Source organism: Ranitomeya imitator, chromosome 1 (genome assembly GCF_032444005.1).
Source record: "Ranitomeya imitator isolate aRanImi1 chromosome 1, aRanImi1.pri, whole genome shotgun sequence".
Lineage (NCBI taxonomy): Eukaryota > Metazoa > Chordata > Amphibia > Anura > Dendrobatidae > Ranitomeya > Ranitomeya imitator.
The window spans coordinates 1,210,246,392-1,210,269,033 of NC_091282.1; the positions used below are offsets into that span (position 1 = coordinate 1,210,246,392).

A 22,642-nucleotide genomic window follows, 5' to 3' on the forward strand; every position below is an offset into this window, starting at 1 on the left:
CCTCAGGGTCCGATTTGGTGGGCAGGTCACTTTAAGAGCTGATATTATCTGGCAAAACTGTGTCCTGGTGGGGTCATGTAGAGTTCGTAGGCGTTGGCATAGTAACTGGGTCTGACTGCACATAGCAATGAGCTAATCAGCCAGGTGGCAGTTGGGCTGATTTCTGAGGCAATTTCAAAATAACTGCCATTATAAGCTTATGGCAAGATTTCCCTATTGAAATGCATTGAGACCAACTTTTCTAACGCAAATTGCGCCAAAACTACAAATCCGATCGACACGAAAAATACTTAGCACACCTCCCAGGAACGCTGGCTTCGAAATGACACCTCACTGGAGTCTGTGCGTGCAGCGGTTCGGGCCGCATTAATTGCGGACTGAATAATAATAAGAAGAAGAAGAAGAAGAAGAAGTTGACTACTGTGGAATAACAATACAGTGCTTTGTTCCAAAGCACTATAATAAAAGAGGAAGGAGGTTTTTGTGCGGCTCTGTATCACTGTGTGAGTGGAAAACCATAATCACTCTGACAGTAATAATCTGCTGCATCATCCTCCATTACTCCCTGTATTGAAAGAGTGAAATAATTTTCTGATCCCGTCCCACTGAACCTGTCTGGGATCCCGGAATGGATAAATGCAGGTAAGAAATAGAGATGTCTGTGCTGCTGTATTCGTGCAGCCACTCAGTTCTTACTATGATCAGGCAGTCTCTGATATAGAACAAGCGATCGGATGATCTCATCTTCATGTCGACTAAGGAAGGCCCGCCTCCAGGTTTTTGTGGGCCCTGGACGAAAGAGTCTCAGGGGGCCCCTTTAACGCATACCACAATTCATGATGCACCGATACGGCAGGAAAATGTAGGTACAGTGCAATGCCAAAGATTTCACTTCTCACATTACATGAGTGATATCTATTTTAAATTCTACAATAGCTCAGAATTCGGACAGTATAGTCCTCCCTGCTAAACAATGAGAAAAACCCAATTAAAATGCAGTTTGGGTAATTTAACTCATATGATTTACATTTGTGCTCAAAATTTTACATACCCTGACAGAATTTTTGCTTTCTTGGCCTTTTTTCAGAGATTATGAATGATAACACCAAAACTTTTTCTCCACTCATGGTTAGTGGTTGGGTGAAGCCATTTATTGTCAAATTACTGTGTTTTCTCTTTTTAAATCATAATGACGATCCAAAACATCCAAATGACCCAGATGAAAAGTTCACATACCCCATTTCTTAATACCATGCATTGCCCCCTCTAACATCAATGACAGCTTGATATCTTTTGTGGTAGTTGTGACTGAGGTTCTTTATTTTCTCAGATGGTAAAGCTGCCCACTCTTCTAGCAAAAAGTCTCCAGTTCCTGTAAATTCCTGGGCTGTCTGGCTGGAATTGCACGCTTGAGATCTCCCCAGATTGGCTCAATAGTATTGAGGTCAGGAGACTGAGAAGGCCACTTCAGAACCTTCAATTTGTTCTGCTGTAGCCAGTGACAGGTCAACATGGCTATGTGTTTTGGATCGTTATCATGTTGGAATGTCCAAGTACATCCCATTTTCAGCTTCCAGGCTGATGAGTGCAAATTTGCCTCCAGTATTTGCTGATAACGTGCTGCATTCATCTTTCCTTCAACTTTGACCAAGTTTCCTGTGCCTTTGTAGCTCACACATTCCAAAACATCAGCGATCCACCTGCGTGTTTTACAGTAGGAATGGTGTTCCTTTCATTATAGGCTTTGTTGACCTGTCTCCAAATGTAACATTTATGGTTGTGGCCAAAAAGTTCAATTTTGGTCTCATCACTCCAAATTACCTTGTTCTAGAAATTTAGAGGCTTGTCTCTGTGCTGTTTTAATGTATTTTAGGCGAGATACTTTGTGGCATTTGCACAGTAATGGCTTTCTTCTGGCAACTCGATAAAACAGCCCATTTTTCTTCAAGTGCCTCCTTACTGTGCATCTTGAAACAGCCACACCGCTAGTTTTTAGAGAGTCCTGTATTTCAGCTGATGTTAGTGTTAGGAGTCGAGTTTCCTCTGCTGCACAGGGGGAATCTCGATCCGTCTCCGCTGCGGTCTCCCATTCTCCTCCAGCCGCAGTGGAGTCTGCTCAGCAGGGACGTCGATCCCAGCGTCTCGCTCAGTCTGACTCTGTGAGAAGAGTTACTGCTGCTTCTCCAGCTTCTGCCTTTAAAGCCTATTCTGGTCAGCAGCGAGCGGACTTCTCTGGGACTAAGTCCTTATCTGCACACACTGAGCATGCCCAGGGCAAGATCTCCCATTGGAGATCGAGGGTCATGTGCTCAGGCTCTGCGGCACATTCCATTGGTCCTCTTGGCAGGTCCTGGAAGGGCAAAAGTTCTATAGCCATTTCCTGTGCTGCAGCTATATAAACTGCGCATGACCGCACGGCCATGCGCTAGTATCAATGCATGTCATGAGTTTTGCGCCAGTGTGGTCACGCTTGTGTGTATTCAGGGACCCGGCTGAAATAAGCCACTAGAATACCGGCACCTCCGGTGAGGAGATTGTGTGTTTGGTTACAGGGCCCCGGCTGAAATAAGCCACTAGAATACCGGCTCCTCCGGTGAGGAGATTGTATGTTTGCCTCCTGGACTGCGTGACCACAAGCTGCTATTTGCTCAGCAGTTACTGTGTATTCCTGTGGAGTTTAACAGGACACAGTCATTTCCTTATAGCGACTCTGTGAAGCAATAGAGTTTGCTTCTACCGCCATATTGTGCCGCCGTTTGCCAGCAGCAGGTTCATTCCTGCACGGTGGACCCCGGGCTGCGAACGCACCAAATAACATCACTATATTTACTCGGTGCGTTCCGCCAGCCGTAACATAATACTAGCGCCAGGGTCTGGCTAGTAAATGGCGGACGGTCAGCGTCTACAGCAGTACATCCAGCAGCTGGAGGGTAGGTTGGCGGCTCTCGAGCGCACAACCTCAGCTGTGGACGTTACTGCTGTCGCTGTTCAGGCTGCAAGTGCAGCTGCAGCCAGTTTGTCCGCTGCCACCTCTGCTCCGACCTTATCCCGTCTCCCGCTTCCAGACAAGTTTGCTGGTGACAGTAAGCTATGTCGGGGATTCGTGAGCCAGTGCTCCATACATCTCGAGCTGCTGGCTGCACGTTTTCCTACGGAACGGGCGAAAGTGGGATTCATTATATCTCTCTTGTCGGGCAGGGCGTTGGAGTGGGCAACGCCGCTTTGGGAACGTGGTGATCGTGTGGTACAGAGTGCTCCTATCTTCCTGGACGCTCTGAGGCAGGTCTTTCTGGGACCTCGTGTCACCCACGATACCGCGCTCCAATTGTTGGCAATTACTCAGGCTTCATCCATGGTCAGCCAGTTTGCCATCCTATTCCGGACTCTAGCTTCTGAGCTGGAATGGCCGGATAAAGTCCTTATTCCGGTGTTCTGGAAAGGACTGGCAGATCATGTGAAGGACGCCTTGGCCACCAGGGAGATTCCCGCCACACTGGAGGAGCTTATTACTATAGCTACCCGCATCGATCTCCGTTTTAACGAGCGGAGGTTGGAGCGGACCCAGTGTAGGCAGAGGTTTCGGCTGGCTCCCACCTTTGTCAAACCTCTAGAATCTCCTGTTATGGCGTCCGACCCCCATGAGGCCATGGAGGTTTCTCGAGCGGGACCTAGGTCTCAGACCGCTCGAGTACCTGTGCTATGTAAAAATTGCCAGCAACCGGGACATTACGCTAATAAATGTCCACGGCGGTCGGGAAAACGATCGCGTCTAGTGTCCATTGGAGGAGGTTCACTGGACACCGCGGCATTTTCCTCAAAATTGTCCTTTAAAGGGACAATCCTGTTAGGCACATCCACTCTTACAGTAGAGCTTTGTGTGGATTCAGGAGCAGAGGGAAATTTTATGTCTTCTGCTTTTGCTCTGCGCCACGCAATACCTCTGGCTATGCTTGCCAAACCAGTAACCGTGAGAGTGGTGAATGGGTCGACACTTCCTTTACAGATCACACATCAGACTGTCCCTTTCACGTTAGCCATGTCCCCATCCCACCAGGAGATTATTTCCCTTCTTGTCCTTCCCGAGGGAATGGATGAGATTCTGCTGGGAATACCCTGGCTTCGTTTCCACTCCCCACATATTGAGTGGACCTCTGGGAGGATATTGGGTTGGAGTGAATCCTGTAAGGGCAGATGTGTGAAAGAGTGCGTTCAGGTTTCCACCACTGAGATACCCGCAGATCTCTCTACTCTCCCCAAACACTATTGGTCTTATGCAGACGTCTTCTCCAAAAAAGCCGCGGAGACCCTTCCGCCTCACCGTCCCTATGACTGTCCTATAGATCTCTTGCCTGGGGCAGAACCTCCTCGGGGACGTGTCTATCCCCTCTCTCTCCCGGAAACGGAGGCTATGTCCCAATACATCCAGGAGAATTTGGCAAGAGGATTTATTAGGAAGTCAGTGTCACCAGCAGGGGCAGGGTTCTTCTTCGTACAGAAGAAGAATGGAGAGTTGCGTCCTTGCATAGACTACAGGGGTCTTAACGCCATCACCATTAAGAATAAGTACCCGCTGCCCCTGATTTCTGAGCTTTTTGATAGGCTACGGGGAGCTAAGGTATTTACCAAATTAGACCTGCGGGGAGCTTATAACCTGATTCGCATTCGTGAGGGGGACGAATGGAAGACGGCGTTTAACACCAGAGATGGGCACTATGAGTATCTGGTGATGCCCTTCGGGCTCTGTAATGCCCCAGCCGTTTTCCAAGACTTTGTCAATGACATCTTCCGGGATATGCTTTCCACCTCGGTCGTAGTCTATCTGGATGATATTCTCATCTTCTCTCCAGACATTGACTCCCACCGGAGAGATGTTGGCAAAGTCTTCGACCTCTTACGGGCAAACTCTCTTTACGCAAAGTTGGAGAAGTGTGTGTTTGAGCAGGAGTCTTTACCTTTCCTGGGCTATATCATCTCTGCCCAAGGATTGGCTATGGATCCTGCCAAACTACAGGCTGTGATGGACTGGCAAGAACCTCATTCACTTAAAGCGGTGCAGCGCTTTATGGGGTTCATTAATTATTACCGCCAGTTCATTCCCCATTTCTCAACTTTGGTAGCTCCCTTGGTAGCCCTCACCAAGAAGGGAGCAAATCCCAAAGTGTGGTCTGAAGAGGTCTCCAGGGCCTTTTCTTCTACTAAGTCTCATTTTGCTAGCGCTCCCATCCTACATCGTCCCGATGTCGATAAGCCGTTTATAATGGAGGTGGATGCCTCTTCCGTTGGTGCTGGAGCAGTCCTCTTCCAGAAGGATGCTCAAGGTCGGAAGCATCCGTGCTTCTTCTTCTCCAAGACCTTCACACCAGCGGAGAGGAATTATTCCATCGGGGACAGGGAGTTGCTAGCGATGAAATTGGCTTTCTCTGAGTGGAGACATCTCTTGGAGGGGGCTCGTTTTCCTTTTCAAGTATTTACAGACCATAAAAATTTGCTATATTTGCAAACAGCCCAGCGGCTAAATTCTCGCCAGGCCAGATGGTCCTTATTCTTCTCCCGATTCCACTTCACCCTCCATTATGTCGCTGGGGAGAAGAACATTCGAGCTGATGCTCTTTCTCGCTCTGTTGTGTCATCTGAGGAGGAGGAAGGAGAGCCTCGGCTTATTGTTCCTTCTGAGAGCTTGAGAACCGTGGCTCCGGTGTCGCTTGAGTCTGTGCCTCCGGGCAAGACTTTTGTGCCCATAAATTTGCGACCGGAGGTTCTCTCTTGGGCTCATTCCTCCAGGGTGGGTGGACACTTTGGGACAAAAAGGACATCTGAGCTGCTGGCGAGGACGTACTGGTGGCCGCATATGCTGCGAGATGTCAGAGATTACGTTCTGGCATGTGTCTCATGCGCCAAGAATAAGTCTCCTCGACAACGGCCGTCTGGGTTACTCTATCCCTTGCCGGTGGCAGACAGGCCCTGGGAGATGGTCGGGATGGACTTTGTAGTGGGTTTGCCCAAGTCTCGCGGCTGTACCATCATTTGGGTTATTACCGATCATTTCTCGAAAATGGTGCACTTGGTGCCGCTCCCACGGTTACCTTCTGCACGGGCCTTGGCAGCGTTGTTCATAAGGCACATCTTCCGCCTACACGGCATGCCAGACAAAATTGTCAGTGACCGCGGTCCCCAGTTTGCGTCTCGGTTCTGGAGAGAGCTTTGTCGTCTTCTCAGCATTGAGTTGAATCTCTCTTCCGCATATCATCCCGAGACGAATGGGTTGGTAGAGAGGGCCAATCAGACTCTGGTCACATATCTACGACATTTTGTTTCTGCCAGGCAGGATGACTGGGCATCTTTATTACCATGGGCAGAGTTCGCCCTTAATAACGCTGTAGCCGACTCCACCGGTCAGACTCCTTTCCTTCTTAATTACGGCCAGCATCCGCGGGTTCCTGTGCCTATGCCCGTGTCCTCTGCTGACTCCAGGGTGGCAGACTGGGCAGTGGAGGCACGGGACATTTGGGACCGCACTCAGGATGCCATTCGGGCTTCGAAGGAGAGAATGAGGTCCTCCGCCGATGCACATCGGCGCCCTGCCCCGACCTTTGCTCCTGGCGACTTGGTGTGGCTCTCCGCCCGTAACATCAGGCTGCGAGTTGAGTCCACTAAATTTGCTCCTCGCTACTTGGGCCCATTCAAGGTCCTCGAGCAGGTTAATCCTGTGGTCTACCGCCTGGCTCTTCCTCCACGCTTGGGTATCACCGACACCTTTCATGTGTCCCTCTTGAAACCCGTATACATGTCCCGGTTTTCCGAGTCATCTGCCGGGACATCGGGTTCGTCTACGGACGATTACGAGGTGAACGCTATTTTGGGGTGCAAGGTGGTACGCGGCAAAAAGTTTTATTTGGTGGATTGGAAGGGTTATGGTCCAGAGGACAGGTCTTGGGAGCCTGCTGAAAACATTCGGGCCCCACAGCTCATTGCTGCCTTCGAGCGTAGCGAGGCCCAAGAAGGGGGGGGCCCTAGGAGGGGGGGTAATGTTAGGAGTCGAGTTTCCTCTGCTGCACAGGGGGAATCTCGATCCGTCTCCGCTGCGGTCTCCCATTCTCCTCCAGCCGCAGTGGAGTCTGCTCAGCAGGGACGTCGATCCCAGCGTCTCGCTCAGTCTGACTCTGTGAGAAGAGTTACTGCTGCTTCTCCAGCTTCTGCCTTTAAAGCCTATTCTGGTCAGCAGCGAGCGGACTTCTCTGGGACTAAGTCCTTATCTGCACACACTGAGCATGCCCAGGGCAAGATCTCCCATTGGAGATCGAGGGTCATGTGCTCAGGCTCTGCGGCACATTCCATTGGTCCTCTTGGCAGGTCCTGGAAGGGCAAAAGTTCTATAGCCATTTCCTGTGCTGCAGCTATATAAACTGCGCATGACCGCATGGCCATGCGCTAGTATCAATGCATGTCATGAGTTTTGCGCCAGTGTGGTCACGCTTGTGTGTATTCAGGGACCCGGCTGAAATAAGCCACTAGAATACCGGCACCTCTGGTGAGGAGATTGTGTGTTTGGTTACAGGGCCCCGGCTGAAATAAGCCACTAGAATACCGGCTCCTCCGGTGAGGAGATTGTATGTTTGCCTCCTGGACTGCGTGACCACAAGCTGCTATTTGCTCAGCAGTTACTGTGTATTCCTGTGGAGTTTAACAGGACACAGTCATTTCCTTATAGCGACTCTGTGAAGCAACAGAGTTTGCTTCTACCGCCATATTGTGCCGCCGTTTGCCAGCAGCAGGTTCATTCCTGCACGGTGGACCCCGGGCTGCGAACGCACCAAATAACATCACTATATTTACTCGGTGCGTTCCGCCAGCCGTAACAGTTAGTTGTGGGTTTTTCTTTGCATCCTTAACAATTTTCCTGGCAGTTGTGGTTGACAGTTTGGTTGGTCTACTGTTGTGAATTCTGTGGCAGAGCTCCCTCTTGTGGTCACAAGTGGTACTTCGGCTGATTCTCTCTGGGAGCTTCCGTTTGTGGAGGAAAGTGGTACTGCGGCTTCTGAGTTTCCTCCCTCAGGTGATCTTGTGAGCTCGTTAGGTGCTTCTCTATTTAGCTCCACCTAATGCTTTGATCCATGCTTCCTGTCAATGTTCCAGTGTTGGACTTGTTTTTCCCTGGATCATTCCTGTGGCCTGCTGCTCTGCATAGCTAAGTTCTCCTTTGCTATTTGTTTGCTATTTTTTCTGTCCAGCTTGTCTATTTGTTTTGCTGGAAGCTCTGGGACGCAAAGGGTGTACCTCCGTGCCGTTAGTTCGGTACGGAGGGTCTTTTTGCCCCCTTTGCGTGGTTTTCTTTAGGGTTTTGTGTGGACCGCAAAGTTATCTTTCCTATCTTCGCTCTGTTAAGAAAGTCGGGCCTCACTTTGCTGAATCTATTTCATCTCTACGTTTGTCTTTTCATCTTAACTCACAGTCATTATATGTGGGGGGTTGCCTTTTCCTTTGGGGTGTTTCTCTGAGGCAAGGTAGGCTTATTTTTCTATCTTCAGGCTAGTTAGTTTCTCAGGCTGTGTCGAGTTGCATAGGTAGTGTTAGGCGCAATCCACGGCTGCCTCTAGTGTGGTTTGTTAGGATCAGGGATTGCGGTCTACAGAGTTCCCACGTCTCAGAGCTTGTTCTATTATTTTGGGTTATTGTCAGATCACTGTATGTGCTCTGATCGCTATTTCCATTGTGATACTGAATTGCCTATCATAACAGTACAGGAAGCCAAAAGTACTAATGTTTCTCAATAGAGGGAAAAAAGAAGTTCTGAGACCATTTTTTTTCCTTTGCACTGTGTTTTGTCTTTTTTTCCCCTAGACATTTGGGTGGTTCAGGACACAGGTGTGGACATGGATATTCAGGGTCTGTGCTCTTCAATGGATAATCTCGTTATAAATGTACAAAAGATTCAAGACTTGGTGGTTCAGAAGCCTATGTTAGAACCAAGAATTCCTATTCCTGATTTGTTTTTTGGTGATAGAGTCAAGTTTGTGAATTTCAAAAATAATTGCAAACTGTTTTTGGCCTTGAAACCTCACTCCTCTGGTGACCCAGCTCAACAAGTGAGAATTATTATTTCTTTTTTGCGTGGTGACCCTCAAGACTGGGCATTTTCTCTTGCGCCGGGAGATCCTGCATTAAGTAATATTGATGCGTTTTTCCTGGCGCTCGGATTGCTGTACGATGAGCCTAATTCAAAAAATTTGCTGGCTTCGTGTCAGGGTCAGGATGAGATAGAGGTATACTGTCAGAAATTTAGAAAGTGGTCTGTACTCACTCAATGGAATGAAGCTGCGCTCGCAGCGATTTTCAGAAAGGGTCTCTCTGAAGCCCTTAAAGATGTCATGGTGGGATTTCCAATGCTTGATGGTCTGAATGAATCTATGTCTTTGGCCATTCAGATCGGTCGACGCTTGCGTGAGCGTAAAGCTGTGCACCATTTGGCGGTATTACCTGAGATTAAACCTAAGCCTATGCAGTGCGATAGGACTTTGTCCAGAGTTGAACGGCATAAACACAGACGTCTGAATGGTCTGTGTTTCTACTGTGGTGATTCCACTCATGCCATCTCTGATTGTCCTAAGCGCTCTAAGCGGTTCGCTAGGTTTGCCACCATTGGTACGGTACAGTCAAAATTTCTTCTGTCCGTTACCTTGATATGCTCTTTGTCATCATATTCTGTCATTGCGTTTGTGGATTCAGGCGCTGCCCTGAATTTGATGGACTTGGATTATGCTAAGCGTTGTGTGTTTTTCTTGGAGCTCTTGCAGTGTCCTATTCCATTGAGAGGAATTGATGATACACCTTTGGCCAAGAATAAGCCTCAGTACTGGACCCAGCTGACCATGTGCATGGCTCCTGCACATCAGGAGGATATTCGCTTTCTGGTGTTGCATAATCTGCATGATGTGGTCGTGTTGGGGTTGCCATGGCTACAAGTCCATAATCCAGTATTAGATTGGAAATCCATGTCTGTGTCCAGCTGGGGTTGTCAGGGGGTACATGGTGATGTTCCATTTCTGTCAATTTCGTCATCCACCCCTTCTGAGGTCCAAGAGTTCTTGTCTGATTACCGGGATGTATTTGATGAGCCCAAGTCCGATACCCTACCTCCGCATAGGGATTGTGATTGTGCTATCAATTTGATTCCTGGTAGTAAATTCCCAAAAGGTCGATTGTTTAATTTATCCGTACCTGAGCACACCGCTATGCGCAGTTATGTGAAGGAATCCCTGGAGAAGGGGCATATTCGCCCGTCATCGTCGCCATTAGGAGCAGGGTTCTTTTTTGTAGCCAAGAAGGATGGTTCGCTGAGACCTTGTATAGATTACCGCCTTCTTAATAAGATCACGGTTAAATTTCAGTACCCCTTGCCATTGTTTTCTGATCTGTTTGCTCGGATTAAGGGGGCTAGTTGGTTCACAAAGATAGATCTTCGTGGTGCGTATAATCTGGTGCGAATTAAGCAAGGCGATGAATGGAAAACTGCATTTAATACGCCCGAGGGTCATTTTGAGTATCTAGTGATGCCGTTCGGACTTGCCAATGCTCCATCAGTGTTTCAGTCCTTTATGCATGACATCTTCTGAGAGTACCTGGATAAATTCCTGATTGTGTACTTGGATGACATTTTGATCTTCTCGGATGATTGGGAGTCTCATGTGAAGCAGGTCAGAACGGTTTTCCAGGTCCTGCGTGCTAATTCTTTGTTTGTGAAGGGATCAAAGTGTCTCTTTGGTGTGCAGAAGGTTTCATTTTTGGGGTTCATCTTTTCCCCTTCTACTATCGAGATGGATCCTGTTAAGGTCCAGGCCATCCATGATTGGACTCAGCCGACATCTCTGAAAAGTCTGCAAAAGTTCCTGGGCTTTGCTAATTTTTATCGTCGCTTCATCTGCAATTTCTCTAGTATTGCTAAACCATTGACCGATTTGACCAAGAAGGGTGCTGATTTGGTCAATTGGTCTTCTGCTGCTGTGGAAGCTTTTCAAGAGTTGAAGCGTCGTTTTTCTTCTGCCCCTGTGTTGTGTCAACCAGATGTTTCTCTTCCGTTCCAGGTCGAGGTTGATGCTTCTGAGATTGGAGCAGGGGCTGTTTTGTCGCAGAGAGGTTCTGATTGCTCAGTGATGAAACCATGCACTTTCTTTTCCAGGAAGTTTTCGCCTGCTGAGCGAAATTATGATGTGGGCAACCGAGAGTTGCTGGCCATGAAGTGGGCATTCGAGGAGTGGCGTCATTGGCTTGAAGGAGCTAAGCATCGCGTGGTGGTATTGACTGATCATAAGAACTTGACTTATCTCGAGTCTGCCAAGCGGTTGAATCCTAGACAGGCTCGTTGGTCGCTGTTTTTTGCCCGTTTTGACTTTGTGATTTCGTACCTTCCGGGCTGTAAAAATGTGAAGGCGGATGCTCTGTCTAGGAGTTTTGTGCCCGACTCTCCGGGTTTGTCTGAGCCGGTGGGTATCCTCAAGAAAGGAGTAATTGTGTCTGCCATCTCCCCTGATTTGCGGTGGGTGTTGCAAAAATTTCAGGCTAATAAACCTGATCGTTGCCCAGCGGAGAGACTGTTTGTCCCTGATAGGTGGATGAATAAAGTTATCTCTGAGGTTCATTGTTCGGTGTTGGCTGGTCATCCTGGAATCTTTGGTACCAGAGAGTTAGTGGCTAGATCCTTTTGGTGGCCATCTCTGTCGCGGGATGTGCGTTCTTTTGTGCAGTCCTGTGGGATTTGTGCTCGGGCTAAGCTCTGCTGTTCTTGTGCCAGTGGGTTGCTTTTGCCCTTGCCGGTCCCGAAGAGGCCTTGGACACATATCTCTATGGATTTTATTTCAGATCTTCCCGTTTCTCAAAAGATGTCAGTCATTTGGGTGGTCTGTGATCGCTTTTCTAAGATGGTCCATCTGGTACCCTTGTCTAAATTGCCTTCCTCCTCTGATTTGGTGCCATTGTTCTTCCAGCATGTGGTTCGTTTACATGGCATTCCAGAGAATATCGTTTCTGACAGAGGTTCCCAGTTTGTTTCGAGGTTTTGGCGAGCCTTTTGTGGTAGGATGGGCATCGACTTGTCTTTTTCCTCGGCTTTCCATCCTCAGACTAATGGCCAGACCGAACGAACCAATCAGACCTTGGAAACATATCTGAGATGTTTTGTTTCTGCTGATCAGGATGACTGGGTGTCCTTTTTGCCTTTGGCTGAGTTCGCCCTTAATAACCGGGCCAGCTCGGCTACCTTGGTTTCGCCATTTTTCTGCAACTCTGGGTTCCATCCTCGTTTCTCTTCAGGACAGGTTGAGTCTTCGGACTGTCCTGGTGTGGATACTGTGGTGGACAGGTTGCAGCAGATTCGGACTCATGTAGTGGACAATTTGACCTTGTCCCAGGAGAGGGCTCAACGTTTTGCTAATCGCAGACGCTGTGCGGGTCCCAGACTTCGTGTTGGGGATCTGGTTTGGTTATCTTCTCGTCATATTCCTATGAAGGTGTCCTCTCCTAAGTTTAAACCTCGTTTCATTGGTCCGTATAGGATTTCTGAGGTTCTTAATCCTGTGTCTTTTTGTCTGACCCTTCCAGATTCTTTTTCCATACATAACGTATTCCATAGGTCATTGTTGCGGAGATACGTGGCACCCGTGGTTCCATCTGTTGATCCTCCTGCCCCGGTTTTGGTGGAGGGGGAGTTGGAGTATATTGTGGAGAAGATTTTGGATTCTCGTGTTTCAAGACGGAAACTCCAGTATCTGGTTAAATGGAAGGGTTATGCTCAGGAAGATAATTCCTGGGTTTTTTCCTCTGATGTCCATGCTCCCGATCTTGTTCGTGCCTTTCATGTGGCTCATCCTGGTCGGCCTGAGGGCTCTGGTGAGGGTTCGTTGACCCCTCCTCAAGGGGGGGGGTACTGTTGTGAATTCTGTGGCAGAGCTCCCTCTTGTGGTCACAAGTGGTACTTCGGCTGATTCTCTCTGGGAGCTTCCGTTTGTGGAGGAAAGTGGTACTGCGGCTTCTGAGTTTCCTCCCTCAGGTGATCTTGTGAGCTCGTTAGGTGCTTCTCTATTTAGCTCCACCTAATGCTTTGATCCATGCTTCCTGTCAATGTTCCAGTGTTGGACTTGTTTTTCCCTGGATCATTCCTGTGGCCTGCTGCTCTGCATAGCTAAGTTCTCCTTTGCTATTTGTTTGCTATTTTTTCTGTCCAGCTTGTCTATTTGTTTTGCTGGAAGCTCTGGGACGCAAAGGGTGTACCTCCGTGCCGTTAGTTCGGTACGGAGGGTCTTTTTGCCCCCTTTGCGTGGTTTTCTTTAGGGTTTTGTGTGGACCGCAAAGTTATCTTTCCTATCTTCGCTCTGTTAAGAAAGTCGGGCCTCACTTTGCTGAATCTATTTCATCTCTACGTTTGTCTTTTCATCTTACTCACAGTCATTATATGTGGGGGGCTGCCTTTTCCTTTGGGGTATTTCTCTGAGGCAAGGTAGGCTTATTTTTCTATCTTCAGGCTAGTTAGTTTCTCAGGCTGTGTCGAGTTGCATAGGTAGCGTTAGGCGCAATCCACGGCTGCCTCTAGTGTGGTTTGTTAGGGTCAGGGATTGCGGTCTACAGAGTTCCCACGTCTCAGAGCTCGTTCTATTATTTTGGGTTATTGTCAGATCACTGTATGTGCTCTGATCGCTATTTCCATTGTGATACTGAATTGCCTATCATAACAGTCTACCTGACCGTGGTTTTGTTTTTACAGAGCCCCTGATTTTCCATTTGTTAATCATATTTTGAATGCTGCTGACTGGCATTATCAATTCCTTGGATATCTTTTTGTATCCCTTTCTTGTTGTATACAGTTCAACTACCTTTTCCCGTAGATCCATTGACAATTCTTTTGCTTTCCCCACGACTCACAATCCAGAAACGTCAGTGGCTGGATGAAAGATCCAAGAGTCTGTCTGGATCCCAGAATCTCACTCAGCTTTTATGCACACACACTGATTACAAGCAAACAGGTCACAGGATGTTGAATGTTACCTTTAGTAGCCATTCAAACCTATTAGTGTCAACTTTAATGCATGTTGCCAGGCCAAAATCACAAGGACTGAACTTTTAATCAGGGTTATTTGGACATTTTGGGTTGCCATTATGATTTAACTAGATGGTGGCCCGATTCTAATGCATCGGGTATTCTAGAACAGGGGTCCCCAACTCCAGGCCTCGAGGGCCGCCAACAGTGCAGGTTTCCAGGATTTCCTTAGTATTGCACAGGGGTTGGAATCATCACCTGAGCAGATGATCACATTACCACCGATGCAATACTAAAGAAATCCTGAAAACCTGCACTGTTGGTGGCCATCGAGGCCTGGAGTTGGGGACCCCTGTTCTAGAATATGCATGTACACGTAGTATATTGCACAGCCCACGTAGTGAATGGCCCAGCCACGTTGTATATTGTCCAACCACGTAGTATATTGCCCAGCCATGTAGTATATTCCCCAACCACGTAGTATATTGCCCAGCCATGTAGTATATTTCCCAACCACGTAGTATATTGCCCAGCCACGTAGTATATTGCCCAGCCACGTAGTATATTGCCCAGCCACATAGTATATTGCCCAGCCCACGTAGTATATTGCCCAGCCCACGTAGTATATTGCCCAGCCCACGTAGTATATTGCACAGCCCACATATTATATTGCCCAACCGCGTAGTATATTGCCCAGCCATGTAGTATATTTCCCAGCAATGTAGTATATTGCCCAGCCATGTAGTATACAGCACAGAGCCATGCAGTATATTGCCCAGTCACGTAGTATACAGCAAAGAGCCGCGTAGTATATTGCCCAGCCACATAGTATATTGCCCAGTCACATAGTATACAGCACAGAGCCACATAGTATATTGCCCAGTCACGTAGTATACAGCACAGAGCCACGTAGTATATTTCCCAGTCACGTAGTATACAGCACAGAGCCACGTAGTATACAGCACAGACACGTAGTATACTGCGCAGTCACGTAGTATATTGGCCAGTCATGTAGTATGCACCATATCCCTGTTAAAAAAAAGAATTAAAATAAAAAATAGTTTCATACTCACACTCTGTTGGCCCCCTGATCGAAGGGGTTACAGATGCTCCTCGCGCGCTCCGGTCTGAAGAGAGCATTGCGGTCTCGCGAGATGATGACGTAGCGGTCTCGCGAGATCACACATCATCATCTCGCGATACCGCAGTGCATGGAGCGGTCGCGAGGAGAGTCGGTAACGGCTTCGATCCGGGAGCATCGGTAACCGCTTCGATCCGGGGGCCAAAGGAGGGTGAGTATGAAACTATTTTTTATTTTTTTAATTATTTTTAACATTAGATCTTTTTACTATTCATGCTGCATAGGCAGCATGAATAGCAAACGTTGGTCACACAGGGTTAATAGCAGCGTTAACTGAGTGCGTTACACGGCAGTCAACGCTGCCATTAACCCTGTGTGAGCGGTGACTGGAGGTGAGTATGCGGGCGCCGCGCACTTACTGCGGGGAGTAAGGAGCGGCCATTTTCTTCTGGACTGTGGCCGTCGCTGATTGGTCGTGGCTGTTTTGCCGCGACCAATCAGCGACTTGGATTTCTATGACAGACAGAGGCCGCGACCAATGAATATCCATAACAGACAGACAGAAAGACAGACAGACAGAAAGACGGAAGTGACCCATAGACAATTATATAGTAGAAAAGAGAAAACTCACTAACTTGGCAATAAATGGCTTCACTAACCATGAGTGGAGAAAAATGTTTGGTGATATCATTCATATTCTCTGAAAAAAGGCAAGAAAGCAACAAATTATGCCGAGGTGTGTAAACTTTTGTACACAACTGTATGAACAAAAAAAGAAATTTGCAACAGGGGAAAAGCCTGACTGACCATCAGAGGTAGGATAGACTGTGATGATCCACAAGGCATTTGCTATGGAGTGTATCCACCATCGTCCTTGAAGTTAATAATGATAATTATATAGTCAGATGGAAAAAAATCAATCATTTTAATTATATTTGTTCCACATTTTTAGAATCCATAGTTTTCATATTAATAAATTATTTCACTCTTAAAATCAAGGCAGTAATGGAGGATGATGCAGCTTAGTAAAAACTGTAAATGTAGATATTTATTTTCACTTTTTTTAATTCTGCATTAACTCAGACAACTGTCTGTTCCTGCTATTCAGGCCGCATCATCCATGGCGTGACCAAACAGAAACAGTTATTTAATCCAAGAGAAAGTTGCAGCTGAGTAGTCACTGACAAAGACAAAAACTATGAAATTTTTTTTATATAAAAGTCAATGACCAGTTGTAAATAAAAGAGGAAGGAGGTTTTTGTGCGGCTCTGTATCACTGTGTGAGTGGATGCCCATAATCATTCTGACAGTAATAATCTGCTGCATCGTCCTCCGTTACTCCCTTGATTTTAAGAGTGAAATCATTTCCTGATCCCGTCCCACTGAACCTGTCTGGGATCCCGGTCTGGCGAGTGGTGGCGAAATACAGGAGAAGCTTTGGCTGTCCTTCTTTTATCTGGTACCAGTTCACTTCATATTTAGAAATTCCACTATAATAAGTGCTGGAACTGGATCTACATGAGACGGTGACTGTTTCTCCTGGGAAAGCGGAGATATAACCTGGAGTCTGGGTCATCACAATCTCTCCACTTCTGGCTATTGATACAAAAAAAGCTGATTAATACACAGATCATATAGTCCTCGGGACGGAGCCATGTGATCATCATACTGCAGTACAGCAGAGCAGACAGCGCGGAATGTCACATTACCTGGAATATAGAGGAAGAAGATACACAGTGAGTACAGCAGGGCTGGCATCTTTGTAAAATCCTGCAATAACTGGGTAAGGCGATTTGCTGAAATTAGAAGACATTGACAAAGAAATAACCAAAACTTTGTTTATGCAAAACAGATGAGTACAAGAAATGCAAATGATTTCCTTCCTGGTCCTTAATTTACAAATAGAGCACTCATTTCTGTAGCCTATGTGGTGACAATATAGTAACATAGTAACATAGTAACATAGTTAGTAAGGCCGAAAAAAGACATTTGTCCATCCAGTTCAGCCTATATTCCATCATAATAAATCCCCAGATCTACGTCCTTCTACAGAACCTAATAATTGTATGATACAATATTGTTCTGCTCCAGGAAGACATCCAGGCCTCTCTTGAACCCCTCGACTGAGTTCGCCATCACCACCTCCTCAGGCAAGCAATTCCAGATTCTCACTGCCCTAACAGTAAAGAATCCTCTTCTATGTTGGTGGAAAAACCTTCTCTCCTCCAGACGCAAAGAATGCCCCCTTGTGCCCGTCACCTTCCTTGGTTTCAACAGATCCTCAGCGAGATATTTATATTGTCCCCTTATATACTTATACATGGTTATTAGATCGCCCCTCAGTCGTCTTTTTTCTAGACTAAATAATCCTAATTTCGCTAATCTATCTGGGTATTGTAGTTCTCCCATCCCCTTTATTAATTTTGTTGCCCTCCTTTGTACTCTCTCTAGTTCCATTATATCCTTCCTGAGCACCGGTGCCCAAAACTGGACACAGTACTCCATGTGCGGTCTAACTAGGGATTTGTACAGAGGCAGTATATATTCTGCAAAGTTGCACGTATAAATTGTACTTAGTGAGGGTCTCAATCTAATTTCACTCTCTGAGATACCTAAACATTCGAATTAGATGAATTAGGCTTTTACGAAACTATCCAAATGTTATAAAGCGTAGGTGAAATCGCAAGTTAACTTAGGTAGAACATGTAAGAACCATGTAAAGTTAGCCATTGCGACCTGTGTCTGGTGGTTTAAATTTGTGTTTTGTATAAGATTACACAGATAACTGAGTGACCAAGTTATTCAGAATTATAGATCTCTGAAACCATTCTTGAAATGGTTGTCCACAACTGGTCAACCTCTTGTTACTTTCTCTGGTGCCCATCAAAAAAGAAAAACACTTGATGCTTACCTACTAGAGTGGCACCTTTCCTGCAATGTCGATTTCACCCAAATCCTCTTACTGGCTATTGCTGAATTCTATTTACTCAAACTGATGGTGTCACTGTCAGAGGTAATAGATAGTGATGAGCAAGTAGCAAGTATACTCGTTGCTCAGGTTTTACCAAGCACGCTTGGGTGGTCTCCGAGTATCTGTGACTAGGGTTGAGCGAAACGGATCGGTCATTTTCATAAATCGGCGACTTTTAGGTAAAGTCGGGTTTCATGAAACCCGAACCGATCCTACAGTGGGATCGGCCATGCGGTACACGATCAGAGCGCCAAAGTCACATTTTATATGACGCTGTCACCGCCGTTTTTCATCCAATGAAGGAGGACGCAGAGTGTGGGCAGCATGATGACATAGGTCTCGGTCCCCACCATCTTTGAGAAGGGTATGGCAGTGATTGGCTTGCTGTCTGTGGCGTCACAGGGGGTATAAAGGGGCGTGCACGCCGACCGCCATCTTACTTCTGCCGATCTGAGCCTAGGGAGAGGTTGCTGCAGTTGGTCAGAAGCAGGGACAGAGTTAGGGAGGAAATATAAACCCCCAAACCGCTTGTGCTGGAGCGATTTTCACTGTCCCACACCACCTTTTTGTGCAGGGACAGTGGAGGTCGTATTTTAGTGCAGCAGCTGCATAGCTGTGTGCATGGTGCTGTGCAAACCAACTGCTTTTTTTAAAGCAAAATTCCTGTTGCTCCTTTCTGCACAGTTACCTATCTTGCTTATTTGTCCACATTTTTGTGTTAAGCAGTCCTTTTTATTGCTGCCATACTTGTCCTGAGCTCATTGTAGGGAGCTTATTTTTTTTATTTTTTATTTTTTTTCAATAATAATTCCAGCCACTTTCTGGCACATTCATAGTGTTGTGTTATACCACTGGGCCAGAGTTGTGTTTCTGTGTCTCCCCCCCAAAAAAGGGACATTAAAATTCGCACACAGTGTATATTCTGCTGTACTGCTAGTGTGTCGTATATATCAGGCAGCCACTTTCTGGCACGTTCATAGTTTACTGTTATACCACTGGGCCAGAGTTGTGGTTCTGTGTCTCCCCCCCAAAAAAAAGGGAGATTAAAATTCGCACACAGTGTATATTCTGCTGTACTGCTAGTGTGTCGTATATATCAGGCAGCCACTCTCTGGCACGTTCATAGTTTACCGGTATACCACTGGGCCAGAGTTGTGTTTCTGTGTCTCCCCCCCAAAAAAGGGACATTAAAATTCGCACACAGTGTATATTCTGCTGTACTGCTAGTGTGTCGTATATATCAGGCAGCCACTCTCTGGCACGTTCATAGTTTACTGCTATACCACTGGGCCAGAGTTGTGCTTCTGTGTCTCCCCCCCAAAAAAAAGGGAGATTAAAATTCGCACACAGTGTATATTCTGCTGTACTGCTAGTGTGTCATATATATCAGGCAGCCACTTTCTGCCACGTTCATAGTTTACTGTTATACCACTGGGCCAGAGTTGTGCTTCTGTGTCTCCCCCCAAAAAAAAGGGAGATTAAAATTCGCACACAGTGTATATTCTGCTGTACTGCTAGTGTGCCATATATATCAGGCAGCACTTTCTGCCACGTTCATAGTTTACTGTTATGCCACTGGGCCAGAGTTGTGCTTCTGTTTCTCCCCCCCAAAAATGAGGAAGTCTGGTGGAAGAGGCCGTGGGCGGGGGTTGTCAGCTGGTACTGATGGTGGTGCTGCATCTGGTGGTAGTGGCAAAAGCACAGTAGCACCTAAGGCTGGAGGTGTTGAGCCTGCGTCATTGTCTGGCTACTCAAGGCCTCGAAGGCTCCCTTACCTGGGAGTAGGAAAACAGCTTTTAAAGCCGGAGCAGCAGGAAAAAGTTTTGGCTTTCCTTGCTGACTCAGCCTCTAGCTCTTTGGCCTCCTCTTCCCAAAGTTCAAAATGTCACAGCAGCCAGTCGTCAGTGGATGCTCCCGGTCAGGAACAAGACGTTTCCTTGTGTCCTTCTCCCAAACCAAAAGTGAAGGATGCGTCAGGCGACACAACAGGTTACTCCATGGAGCTCTTTACACATACCGTGCCTGGGTTAGAAAGGGAAATTGTACCCTGCCCATTACATGAAGAATCAGACATGGAGTGCACTGATGCACAGCCACAGCTAGATTATGATGCTGTTCCATCGAGTCAAATCACTACATTGCCCTCGTAGTTTGCTGAGCCAGAATCTGACCCCGATGAGACTATGGTGTCCTGTCCCGAATGCTATAGCACCTTACACGGTGACACTGAGGAAGGTGCACATGACATTGAGGAGGAGGAGGTGATAGATGACCCAGTTGTTGACCCAGATTGGCAGCCTTTGAGGGAAGAGGGTGGCGCTGCCACTAGCTCAGAAGCGGAGGAGGGTTATCCACAGCAGCACCAATCTACATCGCAACAGCTGTCATCTGGCAGGCGCGTATCAGGCAAAAAACATTTGACAAAACCAGTTTCAGGACAGCGTGGCCATCCTGTGAAAGTTGCACAGCGTGCAATGCCTGAAAAGGAATTCCATAGTAGGAAGAGTGCAGTGTGGCATTTTTTTGACCAAGATCCCAATGATCAGTCAAAAGTGATCTTGTTGTGAATTCTGTGGCAGAGCTCCCTCCTGTGGTCACAAGTGGTACTTCGGCTGATTCTCTCTATGAGCTTCTGTTGGTGGAGGAGAGTGGTACTGCGGCTTCTGAGTTTCCTTCCTCAGGTGATGTGGTGAAGTCGTTAGGTGCTGCTCTATTTAACTCCACCTAGTGCTTTGATCCTGGCCTCCAGTCAATGTTCTAGTATTGGACTTGCTTCCTCCTGGATCGTTCCTGTGGCCTGCTGCTCTGCATAGCTAAGTTTCTCTTGTGTTATTTTTTGTTTGCTGTTTTTTTCTGTCCAGCTTGCTTATTTGGTTTTTCTTGCTTGCTGGAAGCTCTGGGACGCAGAGGGTGTACCTCCGTGCCGTTAGTCGGTACAGAGGGTCTTTTTGCCCCCTTTGCGTGGTTGTTTGTAGGGTTTTGTGTTGACCGCAAAGTTACCTTTCCTATCCTCGCTCTGTTCAGAAAGTCGGGCCTCACTTTGCTGAATCTATTTCATCTCTACGTTTGTCTTTTCATCTTAACTCACAGTCATTATATGTGGGGGGCTGCCTTTTCCTTTGGGGTATTTCTCTGAGGCAAGGTAGGCTTATTTTCTATCTTCAGGCTAGCTAGTTTCTCAGGCTGTGCCGAGTTGCATAGGGAGCGTTAGGCCCAATCCACGGCTGCCTCTAGTGTGGTTGGAGAGGATTAGGGATTGCGGTCAGCAGAGTTCCCACGTCTCAGAGCTCGTTCTATGTTTTTGGGTTATTGTCAGATCACTGTATGTGCTCTGACTTCTATGTCCATTGTGGTACTGAATTACCTAATCATAACAGTACTGGAGGCCCAAAGTACTAATGATTCTCAATAGAGGGAAAAAAGAAGTTCTGAGACCATTTTTTTTTCTCTGCACTGTGTTTTGCCTTTTTTTTCCCCTAGACATTTGGGTGGTTCAGGACACAGGTGTAGCGATGGACATTAAAGGTCTGTCTTCATGTGTGGATCAGCTCACGGCAAGAGTACAAAAGATTCAAGACACTATTGATCAGAAATCTATGTTAGAACCTAGAATACCTATTCCTGATTTGTTTTTCGGAGACAGAACTAAATTTCTGAGTTTCAAAAATAATTGTAAACTATTTCTGGCTTTGAAACCTCGCTCCTCTGTTGACCCAGTTCAACAAGTTAGGATCATTATTTCTTTTTTACGTGGCGACCCTCAGGACTGGGCATTTTCTCTTGCGCCAGGAGATCCTGCATTATGTAATATTGATGCGTTTTTTCTGGCGCTCGGATTGCTGTACGATGAACCTAATTCGGTGGATCAGGCAGAGAAAAATTTGCTGGCTCTGTGTCAGGGTCAGGATTAGATAGAGGTATATTGTCAGAAATTTAGAAAGTGGTCCGTACTCACTCAATGGAATGAAGGTGCGCTTGCAGCTATTTTCAGAAAGGGTGTCTCTGAAGCCCTTAAGGATGTCATGGTGGGATTTCCTATGCCTGCTGGTCTGAATGAGTCTATGTCTTTGGCCATTCAGATCGGTCGACGCTTGCGTGAGCGTAAATCTGTGCACCATTTGGCGGTATTATCTGAGCATAAACCTGAGTCTATGCAGTGCGATAGGACTTTGAACAGAGTTGAACGGCAAGAACACAGACGTCAGAATGGGCTGTGTTTCTACTGTGGTGATTCCACTCATGCTATCTCTGATTGTCCTAAGCGCACTAAGCGGTTCACTAGGTCTGCCACCATTGGTACGGTACAGTCAAAATTTCTTTTGTCCATTACCTTGATCTGCTCTTTGTCATCTTATTCTGTCATGGCATTTGTGGATTCAGGCGCTGCCCTGAATTTGATGGACTTGGAGTATGCTAGGCATTGTGGGTTTTTCTTGGAGCCCTTGCAGTGTCCTATTCCATTGAGAGGAATTGATGCTACGCCTTTGGCCAAGAATAAACCTCAGTACTGGACCCAGCTGACCATGTGCATGGCTCCTGCACATCAGGAGGTTATTCGCTTTCTGGT

The 22,642-nt window shown here is 46.9% G+C and overlaps 1 gene segment (V, D, J or C); it reads right to left on the bottom strand.

The window, feature by feature from the left end:
- Window positions 1-22,642, bottom strand: part of LOC138657283 (Ig kappa chain V-III region VH-like) — a 54,837-nt gene that overhangs the window by 18,152 nt on the left and 14,043 nt on the right. Inside the window, 1 exon segment of the V gene segment in view lies at window positions 16,814-16,900. Within this exon segment, the coding sequence occupies window positions 16,814-16,900 (87 nt within the window).